Source organism: Chaetodon trifascialis, chromosome 12 (genome assembly GCF_039877785.1).
Source record: "Chaetodon trifascialis isolate fChaTrf1 chromosome 12, fChaTrf1.hap1, whole genome shotgun sequence".
In the NCBI taxonomy this organism is placed as follows: Eukaryota; Metazoa; Chordata; class Actinopteri; order Chaetodontiformes; family Chaetodontidae; genus Chaetodon; species Chaetodon trifascialis.
Window position 1 is genome coordinate 3,213,654 of NC_092067.1, and position 23,556 is coordinate 3,237,209.

Sequence of the window (23,556 nt, forward strand, 5' to 3'; positions counted from 1 at the left end):
GTGTATGTAACCTAAAGCAATTGTAACTAGTTTGTACTGCCTCCATTATGTCAGACTTAGTTCAGCCATAAGACTTGAGCAATGAACTCATTCTAAACAAGGCCACTAGGACAGCCATCACCCATGCTCTTATTGAGTCTCTGCAGGATGATTAACAAGGGAATGTGCTGTGTTTAATCCTCCAGTATATTACCAGTTAACCCTAAATATCCATCTATAATCTTAAACCTGTAACAGGTACATGAGGAGGTCTAAAATGCTGTACTGTATGGCTTAGATGTACAGAGCAGGAGAAAGGTTCATTCAGCTGACTCACACAGAATGGATTATGTGTTCAATATGCAGTGTTGATAGAAGGCATCTATAACCTCATCAAGCCCAACTAGGAAACACCAAGCTCAGTGCGGAGTGATAATAATCTGAAGAGTCAGTTTATACCAATACAAACTGTGTGGCATGCCATAGACATTATTGATTAGGAAATAAGAAGTCAAACATTAGCTTTCAAAACATTTTAATGGTAATTATTACTGATCATTTCAGCTCTAGCTCTATTCATACAATGCTGCTTGTATTAACATAGGTGATGTTTGCCATTTTTGGATCATATGTTGAAAAGGAAAGGCTTCGATTTTCATTCCACTTTGAATATTCACTTATCCACAGCTACATCTATCTGTATAGACGTCCATTTTGGGCACATGGTTCTCACTGCATGAAGAAAAAAACCCTCACTGATCATCAGAAATGGAATTTTATACACAAACATTTTATTTGGTTAAATACAGCAACAACCTAATAAGAAGAGAGGCGTGAAACGAGGAGAGGGTGTGTATAGGGAGCATCCAAATCAGAGGCCTATCAATACACACCAACATAACCCAAATATTTAAAACATAACGACTGCTCTGCATTCTTTAATCAAGGCTCGTCTGACCTCAGCCATTCCTCACAGGGAACAATCAAAAAATGTAAAAAATAAAAAAATACATACACACTCTACAATGTTCCTTCTTATACTTGTCCTACTTTCATGCTCAATTTCAATTCAGGATCAAAAGGTGGCATCAAAAGGAGGCTGAATGTGCTTGTGATGGGATTTTTTTTGTCCTTGGAAAGACCAACAGTTGCTAAATAAAAACAGTCTCAGTCCTAGACCGAAACAGCAACGGAGAGTGATAAGTGAGGGAGGACAAAAACAGAGGGGACATCAATTTGTATTTACAAGACATACTCCAGCTCATAGCGGACGTAAATGTTCTTCTCGTCGTTGTAGACTTGTGGGTAGTGGGCGATGAGGGCGTCTTGTGAGCCAATGTAGATGGAGTTGTAAATCTTCCAGTAGACATCTCTGACTTTCCTGGCTGGATGGAACAGACCCTGGAAATGCAAACACAATGATGCAGGCTTATCACAGCAACCTTTTCTTTTTGATACTTTCAACCATACAGTAAAGAATCCAACGGAGTTGAGGAGCTTTATTAACAGCTGATCAATGTTTATTCCTGTGGGCTGGTCCTGGCTGGTCTTACCTGTAAGCAGTACTGCAGCATGCGGCACGGCCCGATGGCAACCCTCAGCCCCTCCAGGGCACCCATAACAGCCTGGATTACGTGAGGCGATGTCTCAAATACGTTGGGCCACACGTAGTTAAGCAAGTGGTTAAGGGAGTCTTCACAGCCAAACCCGTAGACACCCAGAGACATGTGCTGGACCACTGCACTGGCAGTCTGTCTGTGTACCAAGTCTCTGCAGGATGACAGAAGTACATGGTCAGTGCTCAACAGTTATTGGTATAGCTACATTGGAAATCCTAAACTTGTAGATGCACGTTTACTTAATTGATAAACTATCACTAAAAAGTGCAACATCAAAAACAAGGTGTGAAGGAAGGAAGGAATTCCATGTTTTTGCAATGTCCCTGTGTCAAGAGTGTTCAGTGGAAGATTGAAAGGAAGTGAGCATACAGAAACCCTAGCCGTTGTATTCACCTGTCCATGAGCGCGTCCTCCAGCAGTGGTGTGACAGCATAGATGTAGTCTTTGCCCATCTCTCCAATGTACTCGAACAGGAAGGAGAGGGACTTCAGAACACCGTTCTGCACATTGAGCTCAGGCACGCGGTATTCGTTCATGAGCGCAGGGAGCACTGTGAATGGTGAACAGGTTTCAGCAACGATGGCAATGGCCACAGTCGTGCAGACTCTGTTCTGACGCTCCTGAACCTTCAGGTTATTGAGCAGAGTGGCCAAGACATCATGGGGGCTGAGAAGAAGGAAGGAGACCATGTACTTGTTAAAGACATTTGTAGACGAACAGGAAATAGTTTGATTTATGTGGTCAATACTTCAAATTTCAATTTTTTTCTTCTTCTTGATTTGACAGACAGCACTCACCCAATGGCTTTGGCAATATAACCAAATGTGTTGACAGTTGCTCTGCGGATGGCTTTTTTGTGAGCCTTGAGCAGCTCCAGCAGTTCAAAACAAATCCTCATCCACTCGCGGGCCGACACATATTCAGCGCCCCTAAAATATACACAAAGAGTTAGAATAAGGCCCTTTGCTGCTCTGGGGTCTGACAAACACAATCAGACCCATATCACAGCAATTTTCAGCTTTTATTCAACTGACCTGTCAGCAATCCTGCCCACCAGATCAATACAGTTCTCCTGCACTTTCTCATGTCTGTTCTTCAGGATGGGAGTCAAACGAGGAAGCAAGTCTTTGATTGGTGGGGTCATCTTGTGCATACCTGCAGTGAAAGGAACATGATCCAATAGCTATCCAGATGTTTCTAAATCTTGAAATCTGAATGATCAGCAAGCAAAACAAACAAAACAACTATCTAATCATTCAAAATGTTATGATTGTTGATTGAGGTGATGTAGGACGCGTACCAATAACATTAACAATGGCCTTGAGTGCTCCCAGGATACTTCCCAGCACCTCCGGATACTCCTCTCCAAGGTACTCATACAGCACCACACCCAAGTGACCCATCAGTTTTTCCTGCAGTGATGTACAAGGAGAACATGAATTATTTTCTAAAACAAGTTATGTGTTTGGGTCTTTGCATCTGTGTGTCTACATGTCTTCATAGCGTACCTCCTGGCAAGTCTTCATGACCACAGCTGTACGGGAGATCAGGTCGGCAGCCTGCTGACGGACTTTGGCTGACTTGTTGTTCAGACGCCACAGTACTGTACCACAGATCTGAGGCAGGTAGGGTTTCACACGCTTCCCCAGAGCATTCACCACTGTGCCAAAACCATTAAGCATCACAGAGTCCTGGACAAAAAGAAGAGGGTATTAAAATCAATAAAGCAAAAACATTTTTATTAAAGCATTTTCTTCCTGAGTCATCTGTCTCACCTCTGTTGTCTGTTCCTGGAAGGCATACAGGATACCATCAATCAGCTGCTCCTCCAGCTTGTGGTCGATGTCAGCTGCACCCAGGTTGCCCATAATTTTTTCGATGGTCTCCATCACCATCTTCCTGTACTGCTCTGCCTCATCTTTCAGGTCATCAACGATGCGGGAAATGATCTCTGCTGCTCCCACTTTGTTGGCCAACTCCACTGTGGTGTCCACCAACTGTTAGGGGAGAAAGACAGTTCAGGAACGTAAGGGGTGTGTTCAGCAAGTTGCAGTGTGTAGTCCAGCCAATTTAGTGTCCTGGAAATAATATTTTTGAGTTGACCGTGAACTTGTGTGTGTTTGCTAACCTGTCTATAGTTTCGTCTGTCCAGAGCCATCCTGTGTTGCCAGAAGTGCTTGAAGAAGGGGGGCAGGATCTCCGTTTTAATGTAGTTGGCTTCCACACCATCAGTACCACAACACTGTTTCACCACCTATGAGACAAAACATTTGTGCAGGTCAGAGACAGAAACTTGTGAGCGAGGCCATCAACAAGGTTTCAGCTCTATCAGATCAGAGTTCAGACAAAGAACGGCATTTGTAAATGTAACCAACGGGTGCAGGGTGAGAACAGAGAGGACACCTGTCAGCTCTGCTAATTCTCATGTTGGTGTTCATGTAGCGAAATACTAGCCCTGATGAAACCACTGAGTGGTTGAACAGGCGAGAATGAATCGCAGGGATAGCTATAGCTAAGGTTTATTATGGAAGCATGATTTTAAGTACAGAAGTTGACCACCTAACATTCAGAGAGCATCCACCAGAATTAAGTTATTCTTCCTATTTCTCACCTTCAGCACAATCTTTTTCATCTCCTCATCAGGGGACTGGAACTCTCTGATGAGAATCAGCATCACTTCTCTGGTATAGTAGTTTGCATACTCAGCATCCATCAGTGGGATCAGGTAGCCAATAGCTTTGAGGAAAGCAGCCAGACCCTGGTGACAAAGGTCAAGAGAAACATAAATTCAAACTTAGCTCACAGTTTGTGGCTTGGAGACCTTAACAATATGTACAAAAGTATTTGTCTGACGCTCTCAGCAGAGTATTAATGGTCTTTCATCTGACCTCTACTGAACGCAGCAGTTCCTCAAAGAGAAGATTCTTTAGCAAGCAAATATTCACACTGTAGCCACGTGCAGGCTTAGTGCTGGGTGTTGATCTTGCAATAAATATTCAGTTCTTCCTCCCCAAAAACTTGATCAAGTAATTTTTTTCCCCACTCAAAACTGACTTCTTACCTTGCCTCTGTGCTGTCTGATACCCTTCCACAGCGGCTTGAGGACTGAGTCAAAGGATTCAATACCATAGGGTGTAGCAGCTTCAGCAAGGGCAGCTATAGCCAGGGCACTGATGGTCCTCACCTTCTGCTGCTCATCCACCAAACCTGTGACATCACACAGACAAAACCAACAGTCAGAGATGGGTTCACAAAAATGGGACCTACATACAAACAACTACAAATGTAATGCTTCTGGCCACAGAATGTATCACAAATGGAAACACCACCACAAGTGTAAAAGTACACCAATGTGACTGGGGAGACATTGGGGAACAATCAAATTTGACCTCAAAATTAAGTCTACAACCAACTGAAACGGTCTCTGCATGTGAAACTAAATGATATACTTTACTGGACAATAATGGCACTAGTACTGGTACTATAAAAGGCTGCGATTTAAGAATAATTAACAATTCAAGTCTACATGGACCTGCAAAGATCTTGACTGACCGTGTTCGATAATCTCCACCAAGCTGCGAAGGTGGGGCAGAATGGCACAGCCCATCAGGATGGCGATCTGCTGCACGATCTTGATGCCTGTGTGTCGGGCCTGCCAGGACTTCTTGCTTTTACACACAGCTTTGAGGAAGGGCAGGAGAGAGGGAATACCAAGAGCAGAGGCCACCACGGCAAAGGCTCGGGCTGTGGTGTTTCTCACATACTCATCCATGTTGTCAATATCAGGTCGCATTGTGGAGATCATCGTAGCCAAACCAGCAGCCTGGGACCGACCAGAAGAGACAAATGTCATATATCTGAGCCACTGTCAGATGCTTAGTCATCACAAGCCACAAAACACTGAGATACAATGTGGTTTTTATTCAAAGTAAGATAAGTTAATTACTATGATTATATATTCATAGTATACTGTTCAACCTGGTTCAGGTGCACCAATAAACAATTGGCACTGACATTACTAACTATTTGTGTAAACAAGGTTGCATATATTGAGAATGAATTCATATAATTCATATAATTAATTTGGTCTTCATACAGGCATATCTGTATGGTTTATAATCATAACAGTGTGTGTTTTGTTTTTAAAAGGTGCTATATAAATAAAGTTATTATTGAAGTTATTAATGATTAATATCTATGAAAGCAATGAAAAATCTAAATTCTGTCAATGGGATATCTGGTTGTAACCAACGGGTGCAGGTTGAGAACAAACAAGGCACAAATGTCCAGTCTGCTATGTCTCATGTTGGCATTAATCTAGCGAACGACTAGCCCTGATCTGACCATGGACTGGTTGAACAGGCGAGAATGGTTCGCACGAAGCAGAGCATTTTTCTCTAACGCTGCACAGTACCTTTGCCAAGTTGGAGATGATTTCTCTGCCTTCTACTCTGGCATAGTAGTCCTCATCAATCAGTAGGGGCTCAATCACCACCAGGATCTGGACACAAACAGGACAGCAAATTAGTTCCTAAAATCACAGTCCTGTAAAATAAGCACAAATCTCTCACACTCAGCCTACCTTGTGTACGTATGGTCGAACCAGGTCATCCAGTTTGTAGAGAATGCGGTCAATCACTTTAACCAGCAGGTGACGCTCCTGGTCCTCCAGGGTGGGCGACATGAGTAATGGCAGGATCTGGTTGAACAGGGGGCCTGCTCCAAATTCACGAGCCTTATCTGTGATCTGACGCAGAGCAGCCTGGGACAAGGGAAGGGAGATAATCAGTCAGTAAGACAATGGTTGAAATCATGCTGATTGAGACAGCCTTCAGTTCTCAATAGAGCTTATGATTTCTGTCCACTGCCCCCAGCAGATCGTGATCATCTACACTATGACCTCTACTGAAAGCAGCAGTTCCCCAGAGAGAAGATTCTTTAGCAAGCAAGTATTCACACTGTAGCCACACGCAGGCTTAGTGCTGGGTGTTGATCTTGCAATTTGAACAAATGAATGTTTTTGTGTTTTATGCTATTACAAGCCTCCTTTGCAGATTTATGACATGAGGTGAAATTGGCTGGAGGAGCTCCAGGGGAATGGGAAATTCTGGGACAAGAGAGATGCTTTTAAGAGGATATTGAAAGTCATATGAGGGTTCAACGTAGGGAAATAACAGCGACCAACCTTCCTCATTGGTGGTGTTCCATTTTTGATCTTCAGTAGCAGCTTCATGATCTTCCTTTCTTTCTGCTCCTCTGGACTCAGAGTGGACTCATCCACCTCCACCTAACACACATATACAGAGCTAGCCATCAACACATATGCTAAACTTCACATCAGGCAAACACAGAGCTGTTGATTTTACAGTGTTTTATGTATGTTGTAAGCAAATTTAATGCTCACCAGCAGTTTGTCAAAATACTGGATGTCATCGGGTTTGAGAAAGGGGAGGTTTCCTGAGGGCTGATCATTCATCTGTTTTGTGGTGCGGTCCTCTGCCTGCATGTGGAAGCCTGTCATGCCTCCAATAGGGGTGGGAGTGGCTGAGAGCTTACGGGCTGGCGTACGGATCGGGACATAGCCTGCTGGTGGAGGCAACACCTGTGGTGAAGAAAATAAACTGTCAGTACTGTGAATACTTTATCATAGTGTTTACTCATGCTTTTGTCAGAGAATTAAATGCAACATAAGGGAATGGACCTTGTATCCCTCTGGGAACATAGCATCAAGCTCTTCGTCTGTGAGAGGCCGGTTCCTCTCATCAATTTCCCTCTCCCACCTCCATGCCTGCAGCTGCTCTGGAGTCATGCTCATCAGGTGGCCTGAAGAAAACAGAAGAGCAAACTGATTTAAAAAGACAGCAAAACCATCCAGGGGCTTGAGGATCCATGTGACTAATGTGACTAATATATGGTTTTCTGGATATCTTTCCTAAGCTGCCCCGAATACAAATTGAGAGTGCAGAGCCCGAGAAAGTTTGATACTAAAAGCTATATGTCATCAAGTACAGGAAATAAAAAGGAGCAGAACAGAAATGACAGGAGTAACACATAATGCCACAGAAAGTGGAGGCGTATTCACCTGGTGTTGGGGTAGCCATGTTCATAGCTGGTGTTCCTATGGGAGTTTTTCCTGGCGTAAGGAGTGGTGTTGAGGACCCCATCTGACTGGCAGGAGTTTCATCCCACCGAGACTTCCTCTTACTGGCCCCTGGAGTTGGAGTTTCACCCACCGACTCATCTCCTCTGTCTGTGCGTGGTGTTTCAGCCCAGCCACTCCCATGTCCTGGGGTCTCTCTTTCTGTCTTTGGGGTTTCGTCCCAGCGGTTCTTGCGTACACTTCCTGTGGCTCCACCGTGGCCAGGCGTGGCGTGGCCAGGGGTGTCCCTGCCAGGGGTGGCAGCGCCCGCAGGTGTGTGACTGGGAGTGGGATCCCACATGCGGGTGCTGGGAGTGGCCCCTGGGGTCTCACTGCCTTTAGGGCGGCCAGGTGTTTCATCCCATCGGCTGTTTGAAGGTGTGTGTGCAGGGGTGTGTCCTGGAGTCTACAAGGGACAAGAGACAAAGAAATTAGGCGATTCAAAACATCAGTGAGACACTGAGCCCTGCATTACTGGATTCTCTGAAATTACCAATTTACATGATTCTGAGTACTTATGGGGAATTGGCCATAAAATTTGTACCCACTGTTTAGCACTCAAGTTATGCATCAGGCAGTAAGAGGCTGACGCTTGTGTGGCTCACCTCAGCAGAAGAGTCAGCCTGGTCCCAGCTGGACATCTTTTTGGGTGTAGCATTAGAGGGGGTTTGGTCAGCTGTCTGGTCCCAGCGACGCTTACGTTTTGTGGCAGCTTGGGAGGCTGCAGACCCATTGACAGCTTTTAGGTCCCCTGACTTGGCCTTCTCTGCCAGCTGCTGACGAATCTCTCTCTACATGCAAAAAAGGGTGAACATGCAGGATAAGCTGTATGTCAACAAAGCACAGGACTCTACAAAGAATTAACATCTGACACCATTATCTGAAATAGTTTACAGTCAATAATGGGTCACCATTTACCTCCTCTTTGGACAGGTTCTGCTCCAACATGACGTCCACGTATGATCTGACTTGCAGCTTGGGGTCCGGCGTTTTGCCCCCTGCGCGAAAGAGCACGAACAAGAACACAGGACACTCATTAGTTTCCACTCTAGGGACCCAAGTTATTCCAAACACAGCAAACACAAACACAGCCAGCTAACCCTGACTCTCTTTACCAACAGATTAATTTACATTCCTGCTTTTATAAACAGCTGATTCACAGAACAAAGTCCTATCAAATTACAAACAAATATGCATTGGTCTCTCTTACATACAGTCATAGCATTCTAATGAAAAACAAGCAGATACATAGAGAGAAGAGCTGAGGTTGTGGTGTTTTCTTAAGTGGATTAAGAAGTTTTAGCCATCACTGATGCAGGGGTCCTGGGCTGTGCTCTTCAGAATACGTACACTTTCAGTGCCAAGGGTCCTTCTGCAGTCAGACTTCAACCGGCAGAAAAGAAGCCTAGAAAATTTCTCTTTACCATTAGTAACACTTTGGAAAAGGGTTTGAACTCACACACAACAGTATACCACCTGTGTTGCATTGATTTATGGCACTCAAAAAACAAAGTATCTTCTTGGGGTGTAACCACAAAACTAAAAAAAAAAATTCATGAGATCATGTGGTGCAGATTCCCAATTATTTATACTAGCATGAAGTCAAGACTTTGACGCTACAACTAGGAATTACATTACTATAGTATAAAAATATGAGTATCTACTTTGACATTCAAATGGAAAAATGAGGCAAAAAATTGAAAGAGAAATCCAGCCCAACTGTAGGATATATAATAATACGACATGCTGGAGCCACATGGACTCATAACGGCACTGCTTAAAATTCAAACATACATTTAGCTCTTGCCTTCCCTTTCAGGACAAAGGTCACTTATAAAATAAGGTAATATTATGAAGTCAAATATTTGGGCAGGAATTTTCCATTGTGGATGCTCTGAGAATTTTATCTAAATTTGTTGGAACTTCATAAGGCTGATTAAAAAAAAAACAAAAAAAAAACAAAAAAAAAAAACTTAAGGGCGCTTGGGGGTTGGGGTTTGTTGTAGCTGGGCTGCATCTGATTCCCCTCAAAGGCCCCAAAAAAGCAGCCAGTGGACCCTGACCAAACTGACAAGTGTATAGTTCTCTGTGTTCCCCATAACCTACACAGGATGAGTTGCTGCACCCTTAACAGAGTGCAGTACAGGACTGGCAAAGCAGTACTGCTGTAGGAGAGAAATTAAGGACAGTTAGTATGGGCCTGTGGTATTGTGGTACACAATTTTCTTGATAACATATTTCTATTTTACAGAGAGAGTTGTAAAATAAAAATATATTTACACAACAACTTTGTACAAAGAACTCTCTCTACATGCAGGCTTCAGATAACCCATTCCTAGACCAAACCTGAAACGTTCAGGCTATTTAAGCTCATGTTGTCAGGGGAGGTGAAGATGCAATAAAAATGCAAAGAGAGATAAACTAGTTGGCTTATAATAGTTTGTGGTTTTACACAAAATACTCAAGCTCTTGCATGTTTCTGCACTTACAACCCCATAACCAGGAACTGTTCTGAAGTTTCAAATTTAGGGGGAAAAAAAAAAAAAAAAAAAAAGGTTAATTCATGATAAGCTACATCAACTCAACCTCAATAAACCTAGAAATTATGATCCTCAGATCTGGAAAAACTAACAGTAGGTTATAACTAACTTGAGAGAGGAACTTCAGATCCATCAAGCTGGACAAGCCAAGAGGTGAGTTACCATTACTGAGAGATTGTGAAGACAAATTAAATCTGACTGCCAAATTCAGCTTACAACCTGAATGTTCTTATATAACCCTGATTTTAACTTCGGGTTGACTACACCCAATAAGTGACCCAATATATTTTCTCTCCACTGCCTGCCTGAGAACTAAAGCTCTGTCTATAAACAAGCACATTATTGTTTGTCATGGCATGGCATAGCACAGTTCACTGGCAGGTGAATTACACCATAGATAACCATCAAACTAACACTTCTCGTCCGTGTATTCTATGACATGAAGGCACTGCACTTTCCCAATATAATCTAGATCTGACGCTCATATGGGATTGTTAACCCTTCGACTCACACACAACCCATCTGCGACCCATGTTTGTTAGGTGAATTACCCTTCTGACCATTCAACACCTAACCACCTCCCCAATGAAAGGCATGGTAACCCTACAATGGGTTTAACTTTATTTTAAAGCACATACGAGGAAGAAAAATTTGTTCTGCGCATTAAAATCATGGCAATACTTTTTCCAAACCAAAATACTGAAGACAAACTACGAGCCCACACTGACATGTGTTGCAAAGCTGGATACAAATGCAGATCACGTATTAAGAAAATGTACAATGACACAAAATGTTCTTACACCACAAAGGATTGACCACAGAGAAGGTATCAAGTCTGGGAAGCAAGCTATTGCATTGTGGTCGAAGGGTTACACAGCAAAACTATGGGTGTGAAACCATTGGTAGTCATGGCAGTCACAAAAAAGTGAACCGTGAAAAGGGGAGGAAATGGGAAAGGTGTAATGAAGACAAAAAATAGCAAAATTTACCATCTGCAAAAGGGTCAAGACGTTCGGGTGAGATGATCATCTGTCTGCGCCTGGCTTTGTATTCATCTTCCCGCTCTGCAATCTTCTGAGGACGATGCTCGGCAAATGGGTCATACTGCAGAGAGAAGACAGGGTTCAGAGTGTAAGTGCATTTCAAAAACAAAAAGGCCTCTCATACAGTGAAAACTGATATTTGTTAAAAACTACCACATACTTGCTCGTCTGACTGAGGAATGGCGTTGAGTATTGCCACTGGAGCGTGGTACCCTGGCTTCTTTTGTCCCAACAAGCTTGTTGATGAATCGTCTTCATCATCCTGAGGAGAGAAAGGTATACGGGAGTCTAGTCAAGTCTTGCCAAAAATGGCAAGACTCTTGTAGCTCGTATGCAACAGGAAAAATGGAGCAGTCAAGCTCCAAAACATTGAGAAATTGTAACAGAATGAAAGGAGGATCTGCAACTACCTGCATGGATCTATGGCCTGGTTTGGAAGATACTTACATCTTCCTGTTCATTGGCAGCAATGGAGGTGACATATCCAGCGAAGCGACTGTCGTTGCCTCCATAGATTTCCTGGTCATAAAAGCCAGTGGAGTCAAGGCCCACTCCCTGCTCTCCCTCCTCCAGCAGGGTGGCCTTCATCCCCTGGATCTCCAGGATCTGGGCCTCGATATCTACGGAGAAAGAGAAACAAACACGAGAGAATGAAAAACTGAAGAACAGCAATTCCCAGCGCATCTGATTTCCAGTGGAAAAAACAAAGAAAACAAAACAAAACAAAACAGCAAGCAACATTACCTAAGGCTACTTACAAGATACAGAGGCGATAGTGCTTAACGGACAGCATGACGGCTTAGGAACACTACTAGCTAAACATAGCACTGTGCGTATGTGCAACGTGTGATCGAGCGGTGTTCAATGAAGGTCTTACTAAATTAATAAGTCATGTCGGAAACATGTAGATGTTTCAACAGCAAATGGTGACTACGTAGAGAGAATTGCAAATGAAGCCCTGAAGCCCCACGCTTAAAAACTAATTAAGAGACGTCGATAAGTCTGGTGGCGTAAGCTAACTAGCAAGCTAAAAAGCTAGCAACCAGCGCCATTATCTGAGCTGTCCGCGTTACGTTGTCCTCGGGCCTGCTGCTTATCACGTTTAATATCAGCGAATTCATATAATAGTATATCCACCAAACACGGGAAATTCAACTACAACACTTCTAGATATAGAATAATGTTAAAAGTGATCTGAAATAGAATCTATTTTATATATTTGGAAGTAATTTACCTTCGTGCGTTTTGGCGATCTTCGCCATTTTAGTGGTGGTTGTTGGAGTCTGAAAGCGGAAGCGTGTCGATCCACATTTCCGTCTCTTTGTAGCTGTTCTCAGATCTGTTTACAAACGTTCACTTGGTGATGGTTATACAAAAAGACAAAACGAGCTGACCAATCAGGAGTCGGTTTTGCCTCAATATCTGTTGAGTGACAGCAGAAGTATTGATACCACAGAATAGAAAGTCTGGCGTCTTCTTAAGTCAGTTTCTTGCACTCATCACGAATTGTCGACAAAAACGTAAAACTGTTCATTATGCAGAATGTTCTTTCCACAGTGTTATCTCTTTACACATGAGATAACACTCGTGTACTGTACTTACAGTTAGAGTGTTTCAGTGAATGTACTACTTTCTACCATTCTATTCATTTTTATATGTTGATGTGGCAAACGTGTTCATTTATACAGTATAATACAACAACAACAACAACAACAACTAAGTAAAGTGATATAACTATTATTAGAGCTACTTTTGCACAGTCCTCAGACCGACTTGATGATAAATTTTAATTTAGAGCAAAAGAACAAAAATCAAGAGCAATAACAAGCATCAGAACACTCAATAATACAGGATTAATTTCAGAATAAACTTAACTGGCAAAGTATGTTGACGTACGAATTTAACTTCCCTTCTCAGTAGCTCTCAATATACATACTTGAGTGCTGGGGAGCAGTGCAAATTTACAGAATGTTACAAATAAGAAACATAGACAGAGATAAACAAAGAGAACAAGATAAACAAATGTTAACATACAGCTCTCATACCAAGACCTGGACTTTATTAATCCTAATTTGGGAAATTCTTTTGTTGCAGCAGCAGGTTAAACAATACACGTAAACATAGAATGAAACTGAGAGAAAAAGAGTGTTCTTAAAAAAAAACAACAACTAAGTATGCTTACACAGAATAGCAGCAATTCTGAAAATATAACTAAGTATGTAAAATATATAAAATATAACTAAGTGTGTAAACAAATATTAACATCATTTCTTAAAGAGAGAGAGGGAGCCAGAGCTATAAAGTATGTACCAGAAAAAATATGTGCAAGTTGCAAGATATAAATTAATGTTAACAATAAACAGTATTGTGCAATATTGCAGTGGTGCATATAATATGTAAAATATTGGGGTTTGTGAGGTTGGTAGATTTAACTGTGTAAATTACTGTTGTACAGTGTGATGGCTCGTGGCAGGAGTGACTTCCTGAAGCGGTCCTTGTGACAGTCCAGTGTCCTCCTCTCCACCTCCTCCTCAAAAGTGTCTAGTTTGCAGCCAATAATGGAGCTGGCCTTCCTGATCAGTTTGTTCAGTCTGTTGGTGTCGACGGCTCCGATGCTGCTCCCCAGCACACTGCAGCAAAGAAGAATGCACTGGCAACAACAGACTGGTAAAAGATCTCCAACATCTTGCTGCTTACGTTGAATGGTCTGTGCCTCCTCAGGAAATAGAGTCTGCTCATCCCCTTCTTGTAAACAGCATTGATGTTAGTTTTCCAGTTCAGGCTGTTGTCGAGGTGCACTCCGAGGTATTTGTAATCCTCCACCGCTGTGACATTCTCCCCCAGAACACACAGTGGTTGTGTGGTCGTCCTGTTTCATCTGAAATCAATCACCATCTCTGTGGTCTTGGCCATGTCAAGCAGCAGGTGATTTCTACCAGATCAGATGTTCAGTCGTCCGAGAACTACTGTAGATGGCATAATGAGGAGTTGTATTGGAGTAAATCCACTCGCAGTATTATTATAACAAAGTGACAGCCGTAAAACAGCCGTAATACGGAATTGTCGTAATACCTAAAGAGTCATTACGCATAAAACAGAAATTGTATCAGCCTGAACTCGGTTCAGTGAACTGGCTGAAATTAAGGCTAACCTTCAGGCACACTGGACTTAAATGAACCAGAAACCTGACCCAACATCTTGTGACTTTCCTGCGCATGCACGTTCATGTACGCGCCAGTTAAAGACGTCATAATTTTGGCTGACAGACCACAAGACTGGCCAATGAAAATGCTCATCTTGTATGGGCGGTCCAATGGGAGGCCGACATTCTCAGTGTGTGACGTTAGGGGCGGGACATATCTGTGGTCACTGATACCTGTCAACTTGGTACTAGAAGGCGAGGGAAGAAAGCCGTTAGGGAACGATGGCGAGAGGTGGCCGAAGCCTGAGAAAAGTAGCTGAGTGTATAAAGCAGTTACCTTCTACTACCAACCGAGAAATACAGACCAGGAACCGCGTAAGGTATAGTAATTTGATGTTGTAATTCTCGACTGAACCCGGAAAGTGTAGGAAAAGGCGCACATCAGACAACAAATGCACAAAGATTTTCAGTTAGAGATTGTTGTGTTTAGTGGTAAACATTTTAGAGTTTAGGGAAGCAACATTTACGAACCTAACTCTTCACGGACCTTGTTTGATTGTTTTAGCCCTATAGGAAATTCTGTCGTAGCTGAGCTGCATATTGTTGTCAGTCACACAGCCTAGCATCTTTCTGCCACTATCAATTCCGACAACAGTCAGCTGGGCCTGCTCAGACAGTGGTGGAGTATTCAGGTAGTATATGTATGTAATGTACTGGACGTGAACGTAGTATTGCCACACTGTAAAAGTCTGCCTTTTATTGTACAGCCTGCCTTCAAAACTGTAAGCAGCATTTCAGTTGTAATGGATCAAGACTGAGCTATCTGTAACTACTTTAAATACTAGTAGATAGTGTAATCTATTATTCTACAAAATATTTTATGAATTGATAATATGATGTATATGTTAACTTTGTAACTGCTCAGTAATCACTGACTATATGTGTGTGAATGTAGTGGAATCAAATGTACAATTCCTTCTAAGATTAGAAAGTAAAGTGAAAGTTGCAGAAAATGGAAATACTAGGATCCAATATAGTTAAAATGTCTCAAAAATGTACCCATGTACACAGAGTTTATGTTCCACTACTGCACCATAACCATCTGAATTTATCCAGGAGTGAGAAGTTCTGATTATAGCTATAGTATATGTCAGGAGAGCTGCTGCTACAGTATATGTTGCGATATCTCTGGCCTTCCATTTTTCTCTTGGGTTGTAATTCTCAGGAAAAACAGAGGTAGCATGCACACTGAACATTGCAAAGCTCTCATAATTTTGATTTGCCATCATTTGAGCAACAGTCTCTTTGCCTTAATGGCCAAAACATTTCCTCATTAAACCTGTAAGAGATTGCAGTATGTAGCATGCAAACAGCCTCTTTATCCCTGATGTTCTGGTTTTGTCCTGCTTCTGCACCCTGTCTAGGGTTGAATGTGCACACACGTGTCGTCTGTCTTTGCTCTGAAGACTAATTTCTCAACCATTAACTGCAAATGTGCACCCAAACACTCACATGGACATGGCAGTTTGAGGTCAATGCCATGTGTCCGCTGTATCACATTTCGGGCAGTAGTGAGTGTTCTTTCTGTGAAGCGATCAGCAGACCAGTAATGGAGTGGGAATTTGAAGCAGCATGCACAAAATAGGTTTTATGGGTTTAAGCTGATGATGATGATATTGATATCGTCACATCACATCAAGTGGTGACACAAGGCGAATTGAATCTACAAACATTCCTGGAAAACTGTGTTGTGCTTCCAAACCATCCAGTGCCAGGGACATTGTGGTACGGGGTGTCACAGGTGCTGTGGGTGACAGCCAGGCACAGCAGGTAACTCATACAGATATATATTGCTCAGTAGGCTGGTGGTGGCAACAGTAACAGGACGTGTGTTCGGTATATTTTCTTAGTGTCTTTCAAGGTTACAACCCAGCTTTCACACATCCAGGATTTAGAGTCCTCCCATTCATGGTGTCAGAGTAGACCTGACTCAGGGCTTTGGCAACGTGCTTGTCTGCTTCTTTTAAAACGTTCTCAGAGGCACTTAATATTGATTTCAATTCCAAGCCACTGCAGTCGCAGCCATATTTAGTATCACAGACAGACTTTCTATAATAAGGAAAAGACATAAAAACATTGCTTTTACGGCACAGCTTGCATACATAAGAATATTATTACATTAGAATTCAACAAATCCACCTAAAGCATCTATGTGGTTGAGTGACCTGTTGCAGTTCATACTGCTAACAAAGATAAAACACTCATCGAGGGGACCACAGACAGATTTAGATTTATTCAGTTGCCTTTCATTACGTCTATATTTATCTCTAAAAGTTTTATTGACATTATATATTAACAACAGGGCTGGGATAAGCAATAGTTTGGGTGCTCAGTTTTTCCTCACGCCCTACTCCTAATGTTAAAAGTGTATTACACATATGAATACATGTATTTATTATGTATTTACCTTGTAGGCCAATGCAGGTGCACTGTATTTGTGTGTGTGTGTGTGTGTGTGTGTGTGTGTGTGTGTGTGTGTGTGTGTGTGTGTGTGTGTGTGTGTGTGTGTGTGTGTGCGTGCGTGCGTTGTGTGTATATACTGTATATATACATTGTTGCTCATAAAGTTGGAATGATTTTTTTTACCTCTTTCCATGAAATGATTGTGACAGTGTGATTTATTCTTGACAGATGAAGTGTATATCTTCTCAAAATTTTATTAATCAATCTCTTCCAAATCCATCCATCCATCCATTTTCTATGCCGCCTATCCCTTTCGGGGTCGCGGGGGGGCCGGAGCCTATCTCGGCTGTTGACGGGCGGGAGCCGCACAAGCACACAACCATTCACACTCACACTCACACCTAGGGGCAATTTAGAGTCACCAATCAACCTGATGAGCATGTTTTTGGTCTGTGGGAGGAAGCCGGAGTACCCGGGGAAAAACCCACGCATGCACGGGAAGAACATGCAAACTTCACACAGAAAGGCCGACCCGGAAATCGAACCTGTGACCTTCTTGCTGTGAGGCACGCGCGCTACCTGCTGTGCCACCATGCAGCCCTCTTCCAAATACATCACAATGAAAATGAAATCCCAATTAACCTTCACAAACTGTAGTCAGGCTTAAACAAAATTGAGGGTATTGAAACAATAGGATTAAGACTTTGTTTAAATTCTTCAGCCTTGATCAGGTTAACAGGAAACACATATTTGAGAAGATTTCATATATATGAATGTCCAATATTACTCTTTCAAATGTCACACAGTCACTAATATCGAGTATGGCCACCCCTGACAGGGATCGGTGCATTAAGACATTGTTGCATACTGTCACAAGCTTGTTGATGTTGTCAGTGGGCAGGGCGTCCCACTCTTTGGTCAGAGCCTGGGCTAACTCCTGTAGAGTTTGAGGAATATTGTCCCTCTCATTGATGGCTTGGCCTAAGGCATCCCAGGCATGTTCAACAGGGTTCATTTCAGGTGAGCAAGTGGGCCATGGCATCTGCTGTACCCCCTCTGCATCAAGATATTCTCTCACCGCAGCTGCCCTATGTGCCCCCGTGTTGTCGTCTTGCAGACTAAAGTTGTTTCTATAGAACAATAGTCCCCATAGTCTTGCCTGTGGGAGGCAATGGCTCTCCAGAATGTCCCTGTACAGAGCGCTGTTGACGTTTCCATCCAGCACCACCAATGGTGTCTTTCCTCCATAATGAATACAGGCCCATGCCATCACTGAGCCGCCACCAGCTTGAGGGGTTTCCTGGATGCAGTCATCACGAAGGATTTCGCCACATAATGGCTGAACCTGTCCTTCCATCTGTGTGGTTAAGGATATAGCACCTTAACGCGCCAGGTGGTAAGCTATTGCTCACTGTCAGTAGACTCCACATTAAAAGTTGCCAACTTGTATTACAGAGAATCACACTCTAAAAACAGACCCTTAAGATGATTGATACTGGAATTTCAGTGCAACATTTGTTGCGGCTTGAATATCAACAGGACATTTCTGTGCTCAGTATATCAGAAGGTTAGTAAAAGAGATTTTCAGTTGGACAAACAGAGTCTGTGAGAGCTTATTTTCCAGTACTCATGGAATTCTTCCTGTATTACCTGCGTATGTGCAGCTGAAGCCTAACCATTGACCTAATTTTGCAACTTTTTCCCCTGTCCAAACAGAAAGTACATGTATAGAAATGTAGGCAGGCAGTCACAAAACAGGGTTGGGCAGGTCTCCAAAGCTAGCATCAAACTTGTTGCCTTTGACCTTGTTCCATTTTGATTTGTTGGCATCTGTATGTCTGTGACCCATTTATCTTGAATGACAATTGCTTGGCAGGTGTTTCAAGAAGGCCTCCATGTGGAATATCCTGTTCCCTTGGAATAAAGGCTTATGTCGCAGCTTGTTACTTTGTTCTTGATCTACAGGTATTATTGGCTAATTAGCAACATGCTCAAGAGAGTTCCTGCCCCATGTAGGTTTGAAATGAAAAAGGTAAAAGATGTTTTTGGGCCAGAAAAAACAGAAACAACAAAGCAGAACTGAGTGTGGTGGCCCTGTCCCGTTTAGTGATTTCTGAGGCTTACTGTGTTGGTTCAGATCCTCACTGTGTTTTTTTCACCCACTTGGTGTCATTATTGTTTGTTTTGTGATCAGATACCTGTCGTCATGTGGGATCCTGATGACTCGTGTTCCTCTCTTGCTGGGTGCAGCCATGCCAGGCTGTGGCATCGTGTTGTCTGCCCGCAGCTTCTTCAACTTCACTGATTCCTTCTCTAAGAGGAAGGAGTACTCCGAGAGACGCATCATTGGGTGAGTCTGTCAGGTATGGTTTCACTCACAGTGCTCATGTGCTGTGGTCTCAGAAAGTTTTTTTGAGACTTGTTCTATTATATCATATTCACTGTCTTTTTTCCTTCTTTCATGAGTCATACTCATCACATTTTTAGGTGGAATTGGAGCTCAAACCGTCCTTGTTAAGTTAATCGTCAAAATGTGTTGATAGCACATAAGTCTCAGGAGTCTCAATCCACTTTACAGTAAGCAACAACAATAAAATAAAAATAAAATAAAATCTTCTTAAAAACTGTGCTCCTAATCACAGCCTTCACAAACCAAAAGCAATCACTCATTCTGACCACTGGTGCGCTGTCTGAGGCTGTACATATATGTTTCTGTATGACGCACTAAATGTTCTCCTGTGTTCCACATAGAGGCCATAATCACTAAATCTGCTTGTATAAATAGACGAAGGTGGCAGCAGCTAGAGTGCTGCAGTTATGTAACGGTGGTGTGGGACACTGTCTCCATCTGTCTCTCTTTGATTAGTTCATTGCTCTCTCTTTTCTCTTTCTCTCCATCTCCCTTCCTGTTCCTCAGTGACCTAGTTCAGACTTGTACTGGGTCACGAGTCTTGTACTGTACCAGTCTTATTTAGTGTTTAGTGTTATGTCACAATTGCTGACCATCATTTACATGCTGCTTCTGATGTGCGGCTCTGCATGGATGTGATTGCACACTGGGGCCTTATGGCTCTTTCCTCTCCCTCCTTGACTCTTCAGGTTTTCCATGCAGGAGATATATGAAGTGGTGGCTGAGGTGGAAAACTACTGCCATTTTGTTCCCTGGTGTAAGAAGTCGGATGTGGTGTTCAAGCGACCTGGATTCTGCAAGGCCAGACTAACTGTGGGCTTTCCACCTGTTGTGGAGCACTACACCTCTCTTGTCACTACAGTACGCCCCCATCTGGTCAAGGTAAGTTACTGCCTCCCAGCCTATCTTTGCTAAAGAAAACGGGCCTTATGCAAGAACATTTTGTATTCTGTGCTTGTATAAATCCTTTGGAAAACTTTCATAAGTCCCTCGTTTCATCTGTTCATTCAGACAAGGTCAAGGGGGGACGTGACAGTGACAGTGGAGATATTAAAGGGGATAATATTCTAGCCTTCAGTTGGTGATGTTACACTGTCAGGTGTTTGAAGATTGAAGCATTATTATTCTCAAGTCAAACAAGTATTATGACTCGTGAATTTAGTTCAGAAATTCTATTCACAGTACAAGAAAATTGGTGAATGATACAAATTCTCTTAAATCACTCGTAAGTGCCATTTAAGAACTGTTAAAAGAATGAGCAGCTTTAAGATTTTTCTAAGAAACTGAGTCTCATGAAATTTAGAATGTTGCCACTCCATAACAGAACTGCAGTATTCATTCTTTATTGTTTGAGTACGACACATCTCCAACGAATAATACATTTTCTTGGCAGCACGTTACAAGGCTTGTTCAAATATAACACTGTATGGAAAACTGAGCACAGCACGCTAATGTTTACAAACCTAATGGGTAGATGGATCACTGCCACGGTTTTAAAAGGATAGAAGTCCTAATAAAGTAATAGCAGGTACTCTATACTATAGTAACTACTATTAGATGAGACGTCAGTCACTAATTTTGTCATTCTTTTCAGCAAACCAATTGCAATTAATGTGTATATGTTTGTGGTCAGGCATCCTCTTCAGAGGGCAGGCTGTTCAACCACTTGGAGACCGTGTGGCGCTTCAGCCCTGGCCTCCCCGGCTATCCGCGTACCTGCACTGTGGATTTTGCTGTAAGTAACTGTGGAAGTCAAACATCATAAAGGATGGACTCTGGGGCTCTGCCTGTCATGTGTTGTCAGTTGTTTAATGTGTCTGAGCTTAGCGTGTCTGCAGTTGCAACTGTTGTATTTCTCATTGAATCAGTTTCAAACTCTGACACGCACACACGTGCACACACACACACACACACACACACACACAGACCTCTGAAGTGTATATACACAGTCATATATAGACAGAATGAACTTCAGCTGCTAACTTTGCCCTCTCTACTCCCTTCCTCTTTGTCAGATCTCTTTTGAGTTTCGTTCCTTCTTCCACTCCCAGCTAGCTCACATCTTCTTTGACGAGGTGGTGAAACAGATGGTTTCGGCGTTTGAGTGTCGTGCCTCCAAGATATACGGTGCAGAGACGGTCATCCCCCGTGAGCTCATGTTCCATGAGATTCACAACACGTAGCATCACCCCTGCTGCATAAACACAGACACAATGCCCAAAGCCGATGCCAGAGAGAAAAATAAGAGAGAAGGAGTGAGGAGAGAAAGACGTGTTCTAACTGAGAAGTGCAGTGCCTTTCTCATAGCAATGATCAAGCTGATACTCGTCAATCTCATTTTTAGAACTCAAGTGGATCCAGCAGCTCATTTTCACCTTGGTGCAAAACACATGTGGACATGTTTCTATTTCAGTTCATTTCCATGAACAATCTGTGCCTGGTTGCAAAGCTGAGTTCACAGGTTATGAGTTTGTTTCCATGGAGGTGAAACTATGGCCTAGCAGTGTTGCTGGTCATGATTGGTTAAGCAGGTATATCATCACATCTGTAAAATGAGCTACTCTCAATAGTTAATTCCACTGCTCTAATCACCATTTTGCTACAGCTGGTAGCAAACTGTAATTTTACAAGCTGCACCAAAAGCAAGTTCCTGTTAGTGTATGTGGAAAAAAAAGTCCCCTTTCCATCAAGGATCAGTGGTCAACCATATGGGACAAATAATCTTCATCATCATCATCATCATCATCATCATCATCATCATCACAATATATTGTGTTCATGTCTTCTGCAGGGTGACAGTGGTTCCCACATCTGATGTGAGTCAAGAACTCAGTGGAAAAGGACTTTCTTGGTTTGGAGTCAGTGTGTTTTCCCACTGTACCTTCAGTTTGCTACACACTCCTTTCTCAGCAGAGAAGAGTTGTCTGAGTGTTGTGAAAAGTGGACGGCTGTAACAGTTATTTTCATCAGTGATCAATATACCAATGATGTTCTTGATTCATCCTGAAGATGTTGAACTTACTGTCATATGTGACAAAGGAAAACAGCAAATCATCACATTTAACAATATAGAACCAGCACATTTTTGGCAATGTTGCTTGAAAAATGACTGAAACGATTGATCAATTGAAACAGTTGATCGACTAATTGATTAATCGACTACTAGTTGGAGCGCTAGAAGATTTGGCCATTGGATCCATTACTCAACAGTGCTGTGAAACCACATTGCCCACAGTTGCGTCCAGAGAGACCACAGCCATTCTAAGCTTGGCTATTCAAAGTGCTGAGAGCAGAGCGCTATGCTAACGAGAGGAGCTTGTTTATAATGAATCATTTCCTAACCTTTGTGCAGCAGTTGAGATGGGTCATTAGTTATGGATCATGTAATGCAGGTGCTCATCCCACAGCTGGCAGAGGTTAGACTGAAGGCAACTATTCTTTATTAGGTTCAGATGATGTGATGATATAAACAGCAGTACAGAGCAAGGCCTTGATGATGACTTGATGATGAAGCAACTAAAAAAAGGATTGTCTAAATTCATGCCATGAAACTCAAAGTCATAGCTAGATCAACTCAATGAATGTGGCTCATGCAGAGTTACTCTGCTCTATATTGTTCAAATGTCACCTCCATTGACTCACCACACATTACCACATACTGTATGTTTTAAGAATATGTTCTGAGTATAAAGGGCGCTGGAATCATGCTTTTGATTGTCGGGCACAGAGTATGTGTAAAGTGACTGCAGATAGCTGTATTAAATGTGCTGTAAACTATCAGGAACACACACATCTTTCAAATGGAGCTGAACTTTTCATTTCTCTTTATTTCTCTTGAGCAGGTGCTGTGTTTTTTTTTCCTTCTTCTTAATGTCACATACACTAAGATCTCATTGTTATCAAGGGAGTAATGCTGGACAGAAGAGTTGGTAAATCGTACAGCAGTATGCAATATTAGTGTTATTGTTAAATGTAGCTCTGCAAGCATACACAACATACCTACTGTCAATACAAGGGCCCAAACTGGCTGGCTAGGCCTGGTCAGCATGTGTGACCTGGCCTGTGCCTAGCCAGCCAGTTTGGGCCCTTGTCAGTGTCTGAAACCTTTGTGATTCATACAGATTCTCACAGAGTGCCTCCTGGCATCATATCTCTCTCTGTTTTTAAACATTATACTCATTTTGTTGTATTTATTACTTGGTTTCAGTGTGAATATGGGTT

General features: G+C 42.5%; 2 protein-coding genes across 4 annotated transcripts; one reads left to right on the plus strand and one right to left on the minus strand.

Moving 5' to 3' along the window:
• Positions 1–748: 748 nt before the first annotated feature.
• sf3b1 (splicing factor 3b, subunit 1) lies at positions 749–12,648 on the minus strand. Of its 3 annotated transcripts, XM_070976257.1 has the most exons (24): positions 12,555–12,648; positions 11,768–11,940; positions 11,481–11,582; positions 11,267–11,381; positions 8,656–8,735; positions 8,343–8,528; positions 7,681–8,143; positions 7,300–7,421; positions 7,003–7,200; positions 6,784–6,885; positions 6,181–6,360; positions 6,013–6,099; positions 5,151–5,421; positions 4,660–4,805; positions 4,210–4,356; positions 3,727–3,852; positions 3,374–3,595; positions 3,107–3,289; positions 2,899–3,010; positions 2,633–2,753; positions 2,396–2,527; positions 1,992–2,264; positions 1,533–1,749; positions 749–1,380 (listed from the first exon to the last, which is right to left on the minus strand). In XM_070976257.1, exons 1-24 carry the CDS (start codon positions 12,580–12,582, stop codon positions 1,222–1,224), a joined length of 3,945 nt encoding a protein of 1,314 aa, XP_070832358.1. In that variant the 5' UTR covers positions 12,583–12,648; the 3' UTR covers positions 749–1,221. The 3 variants fall into 3 exon arrangements, with proteins under 3 accessions (XP_070832358.1, XP_070832360.1, XP_070832361.1); XM_070976259.1 differs by lacking the exons at positions 11,267–11,381; positions 11,481–11,582; positions 11,768–11,940; positions 12,555–12,648 and adding an exon at positions 9,088–10,869; XM_070976260.1 differs by lacking the exons at positions 749–1,380; positions 1,533–1,749; positions 1,992–2,264; ... (15 more) ...; positions 8,343–8,528; positions 8,656–8,735 and adding an exon at positions 9,716–9,902.
• Positions 12,649–14,715: 2,067 nt separating this feature from the next.
• Positions 14,716–23,051, plus strand: coq10b (coenzyme Q10B). The gene is made up of 5 exons (XM_070975547.1): positions 14,716–14,842; positions 19,120–19,275; positions 20,025–20,217; positions 20,969–21,070; positions 21,351–23,051. The coding sequence occupies exons 1-5, from the start codon at positions 14,745–14,747 to the stop codon at positions 21,516–21,518; spliced, it is 717 nt and encodes a 238-aa protein (XP_070831648.1). The 5' UTR covers positions 14,716–14,744; the 3' UTR covers positions 21,519–23,051.
• Positions 23,052–23,556: the final 505 nt, after the last annotated feature.

Coding starts and splice junctions, on each gene's coding strand:
- coq10b (XM_070975547.1), top strand. CDS start 14,745: ATGGCGAGAGGTGGCCGAAGCCTGAGAAAAGTAGCTGAGTGTATAAAG. Junction 20,218..20,968: donor TACGCCCCCATCTGGTCAAG/GTAAGTTACTGC, acceptor GTTTGTGGTCAG/GCATCCTCTTCAGAGGGCAG. Junction 21,071..21,350: donor CCTGCACTGTGGATTTTGCT/GTAAGTAACTGT, acceptor CCTCTTTGTCAG/ATCTCTTTTGAGTTTCGTTC.
- sf3b1 (XM_070976257.1), bottom strand. CDS start 12,582: ATGGCGAAGATCGCCAAAACGCACGAAG. Junction 11,941..12,554: donor GATCGCCAAAACGCACGAAG/GTAAATTACTTC, acceptor CTTTCTCCGTAG/ATATCGAGGCCCAGATCCTG. Junction 3,011..3,106: donor TCATGAAGACTTGCCAGGAG/GTACGCTATGAA, acceptor ACATCACTGCAG/GAAAAACTGATGGGTCACTT.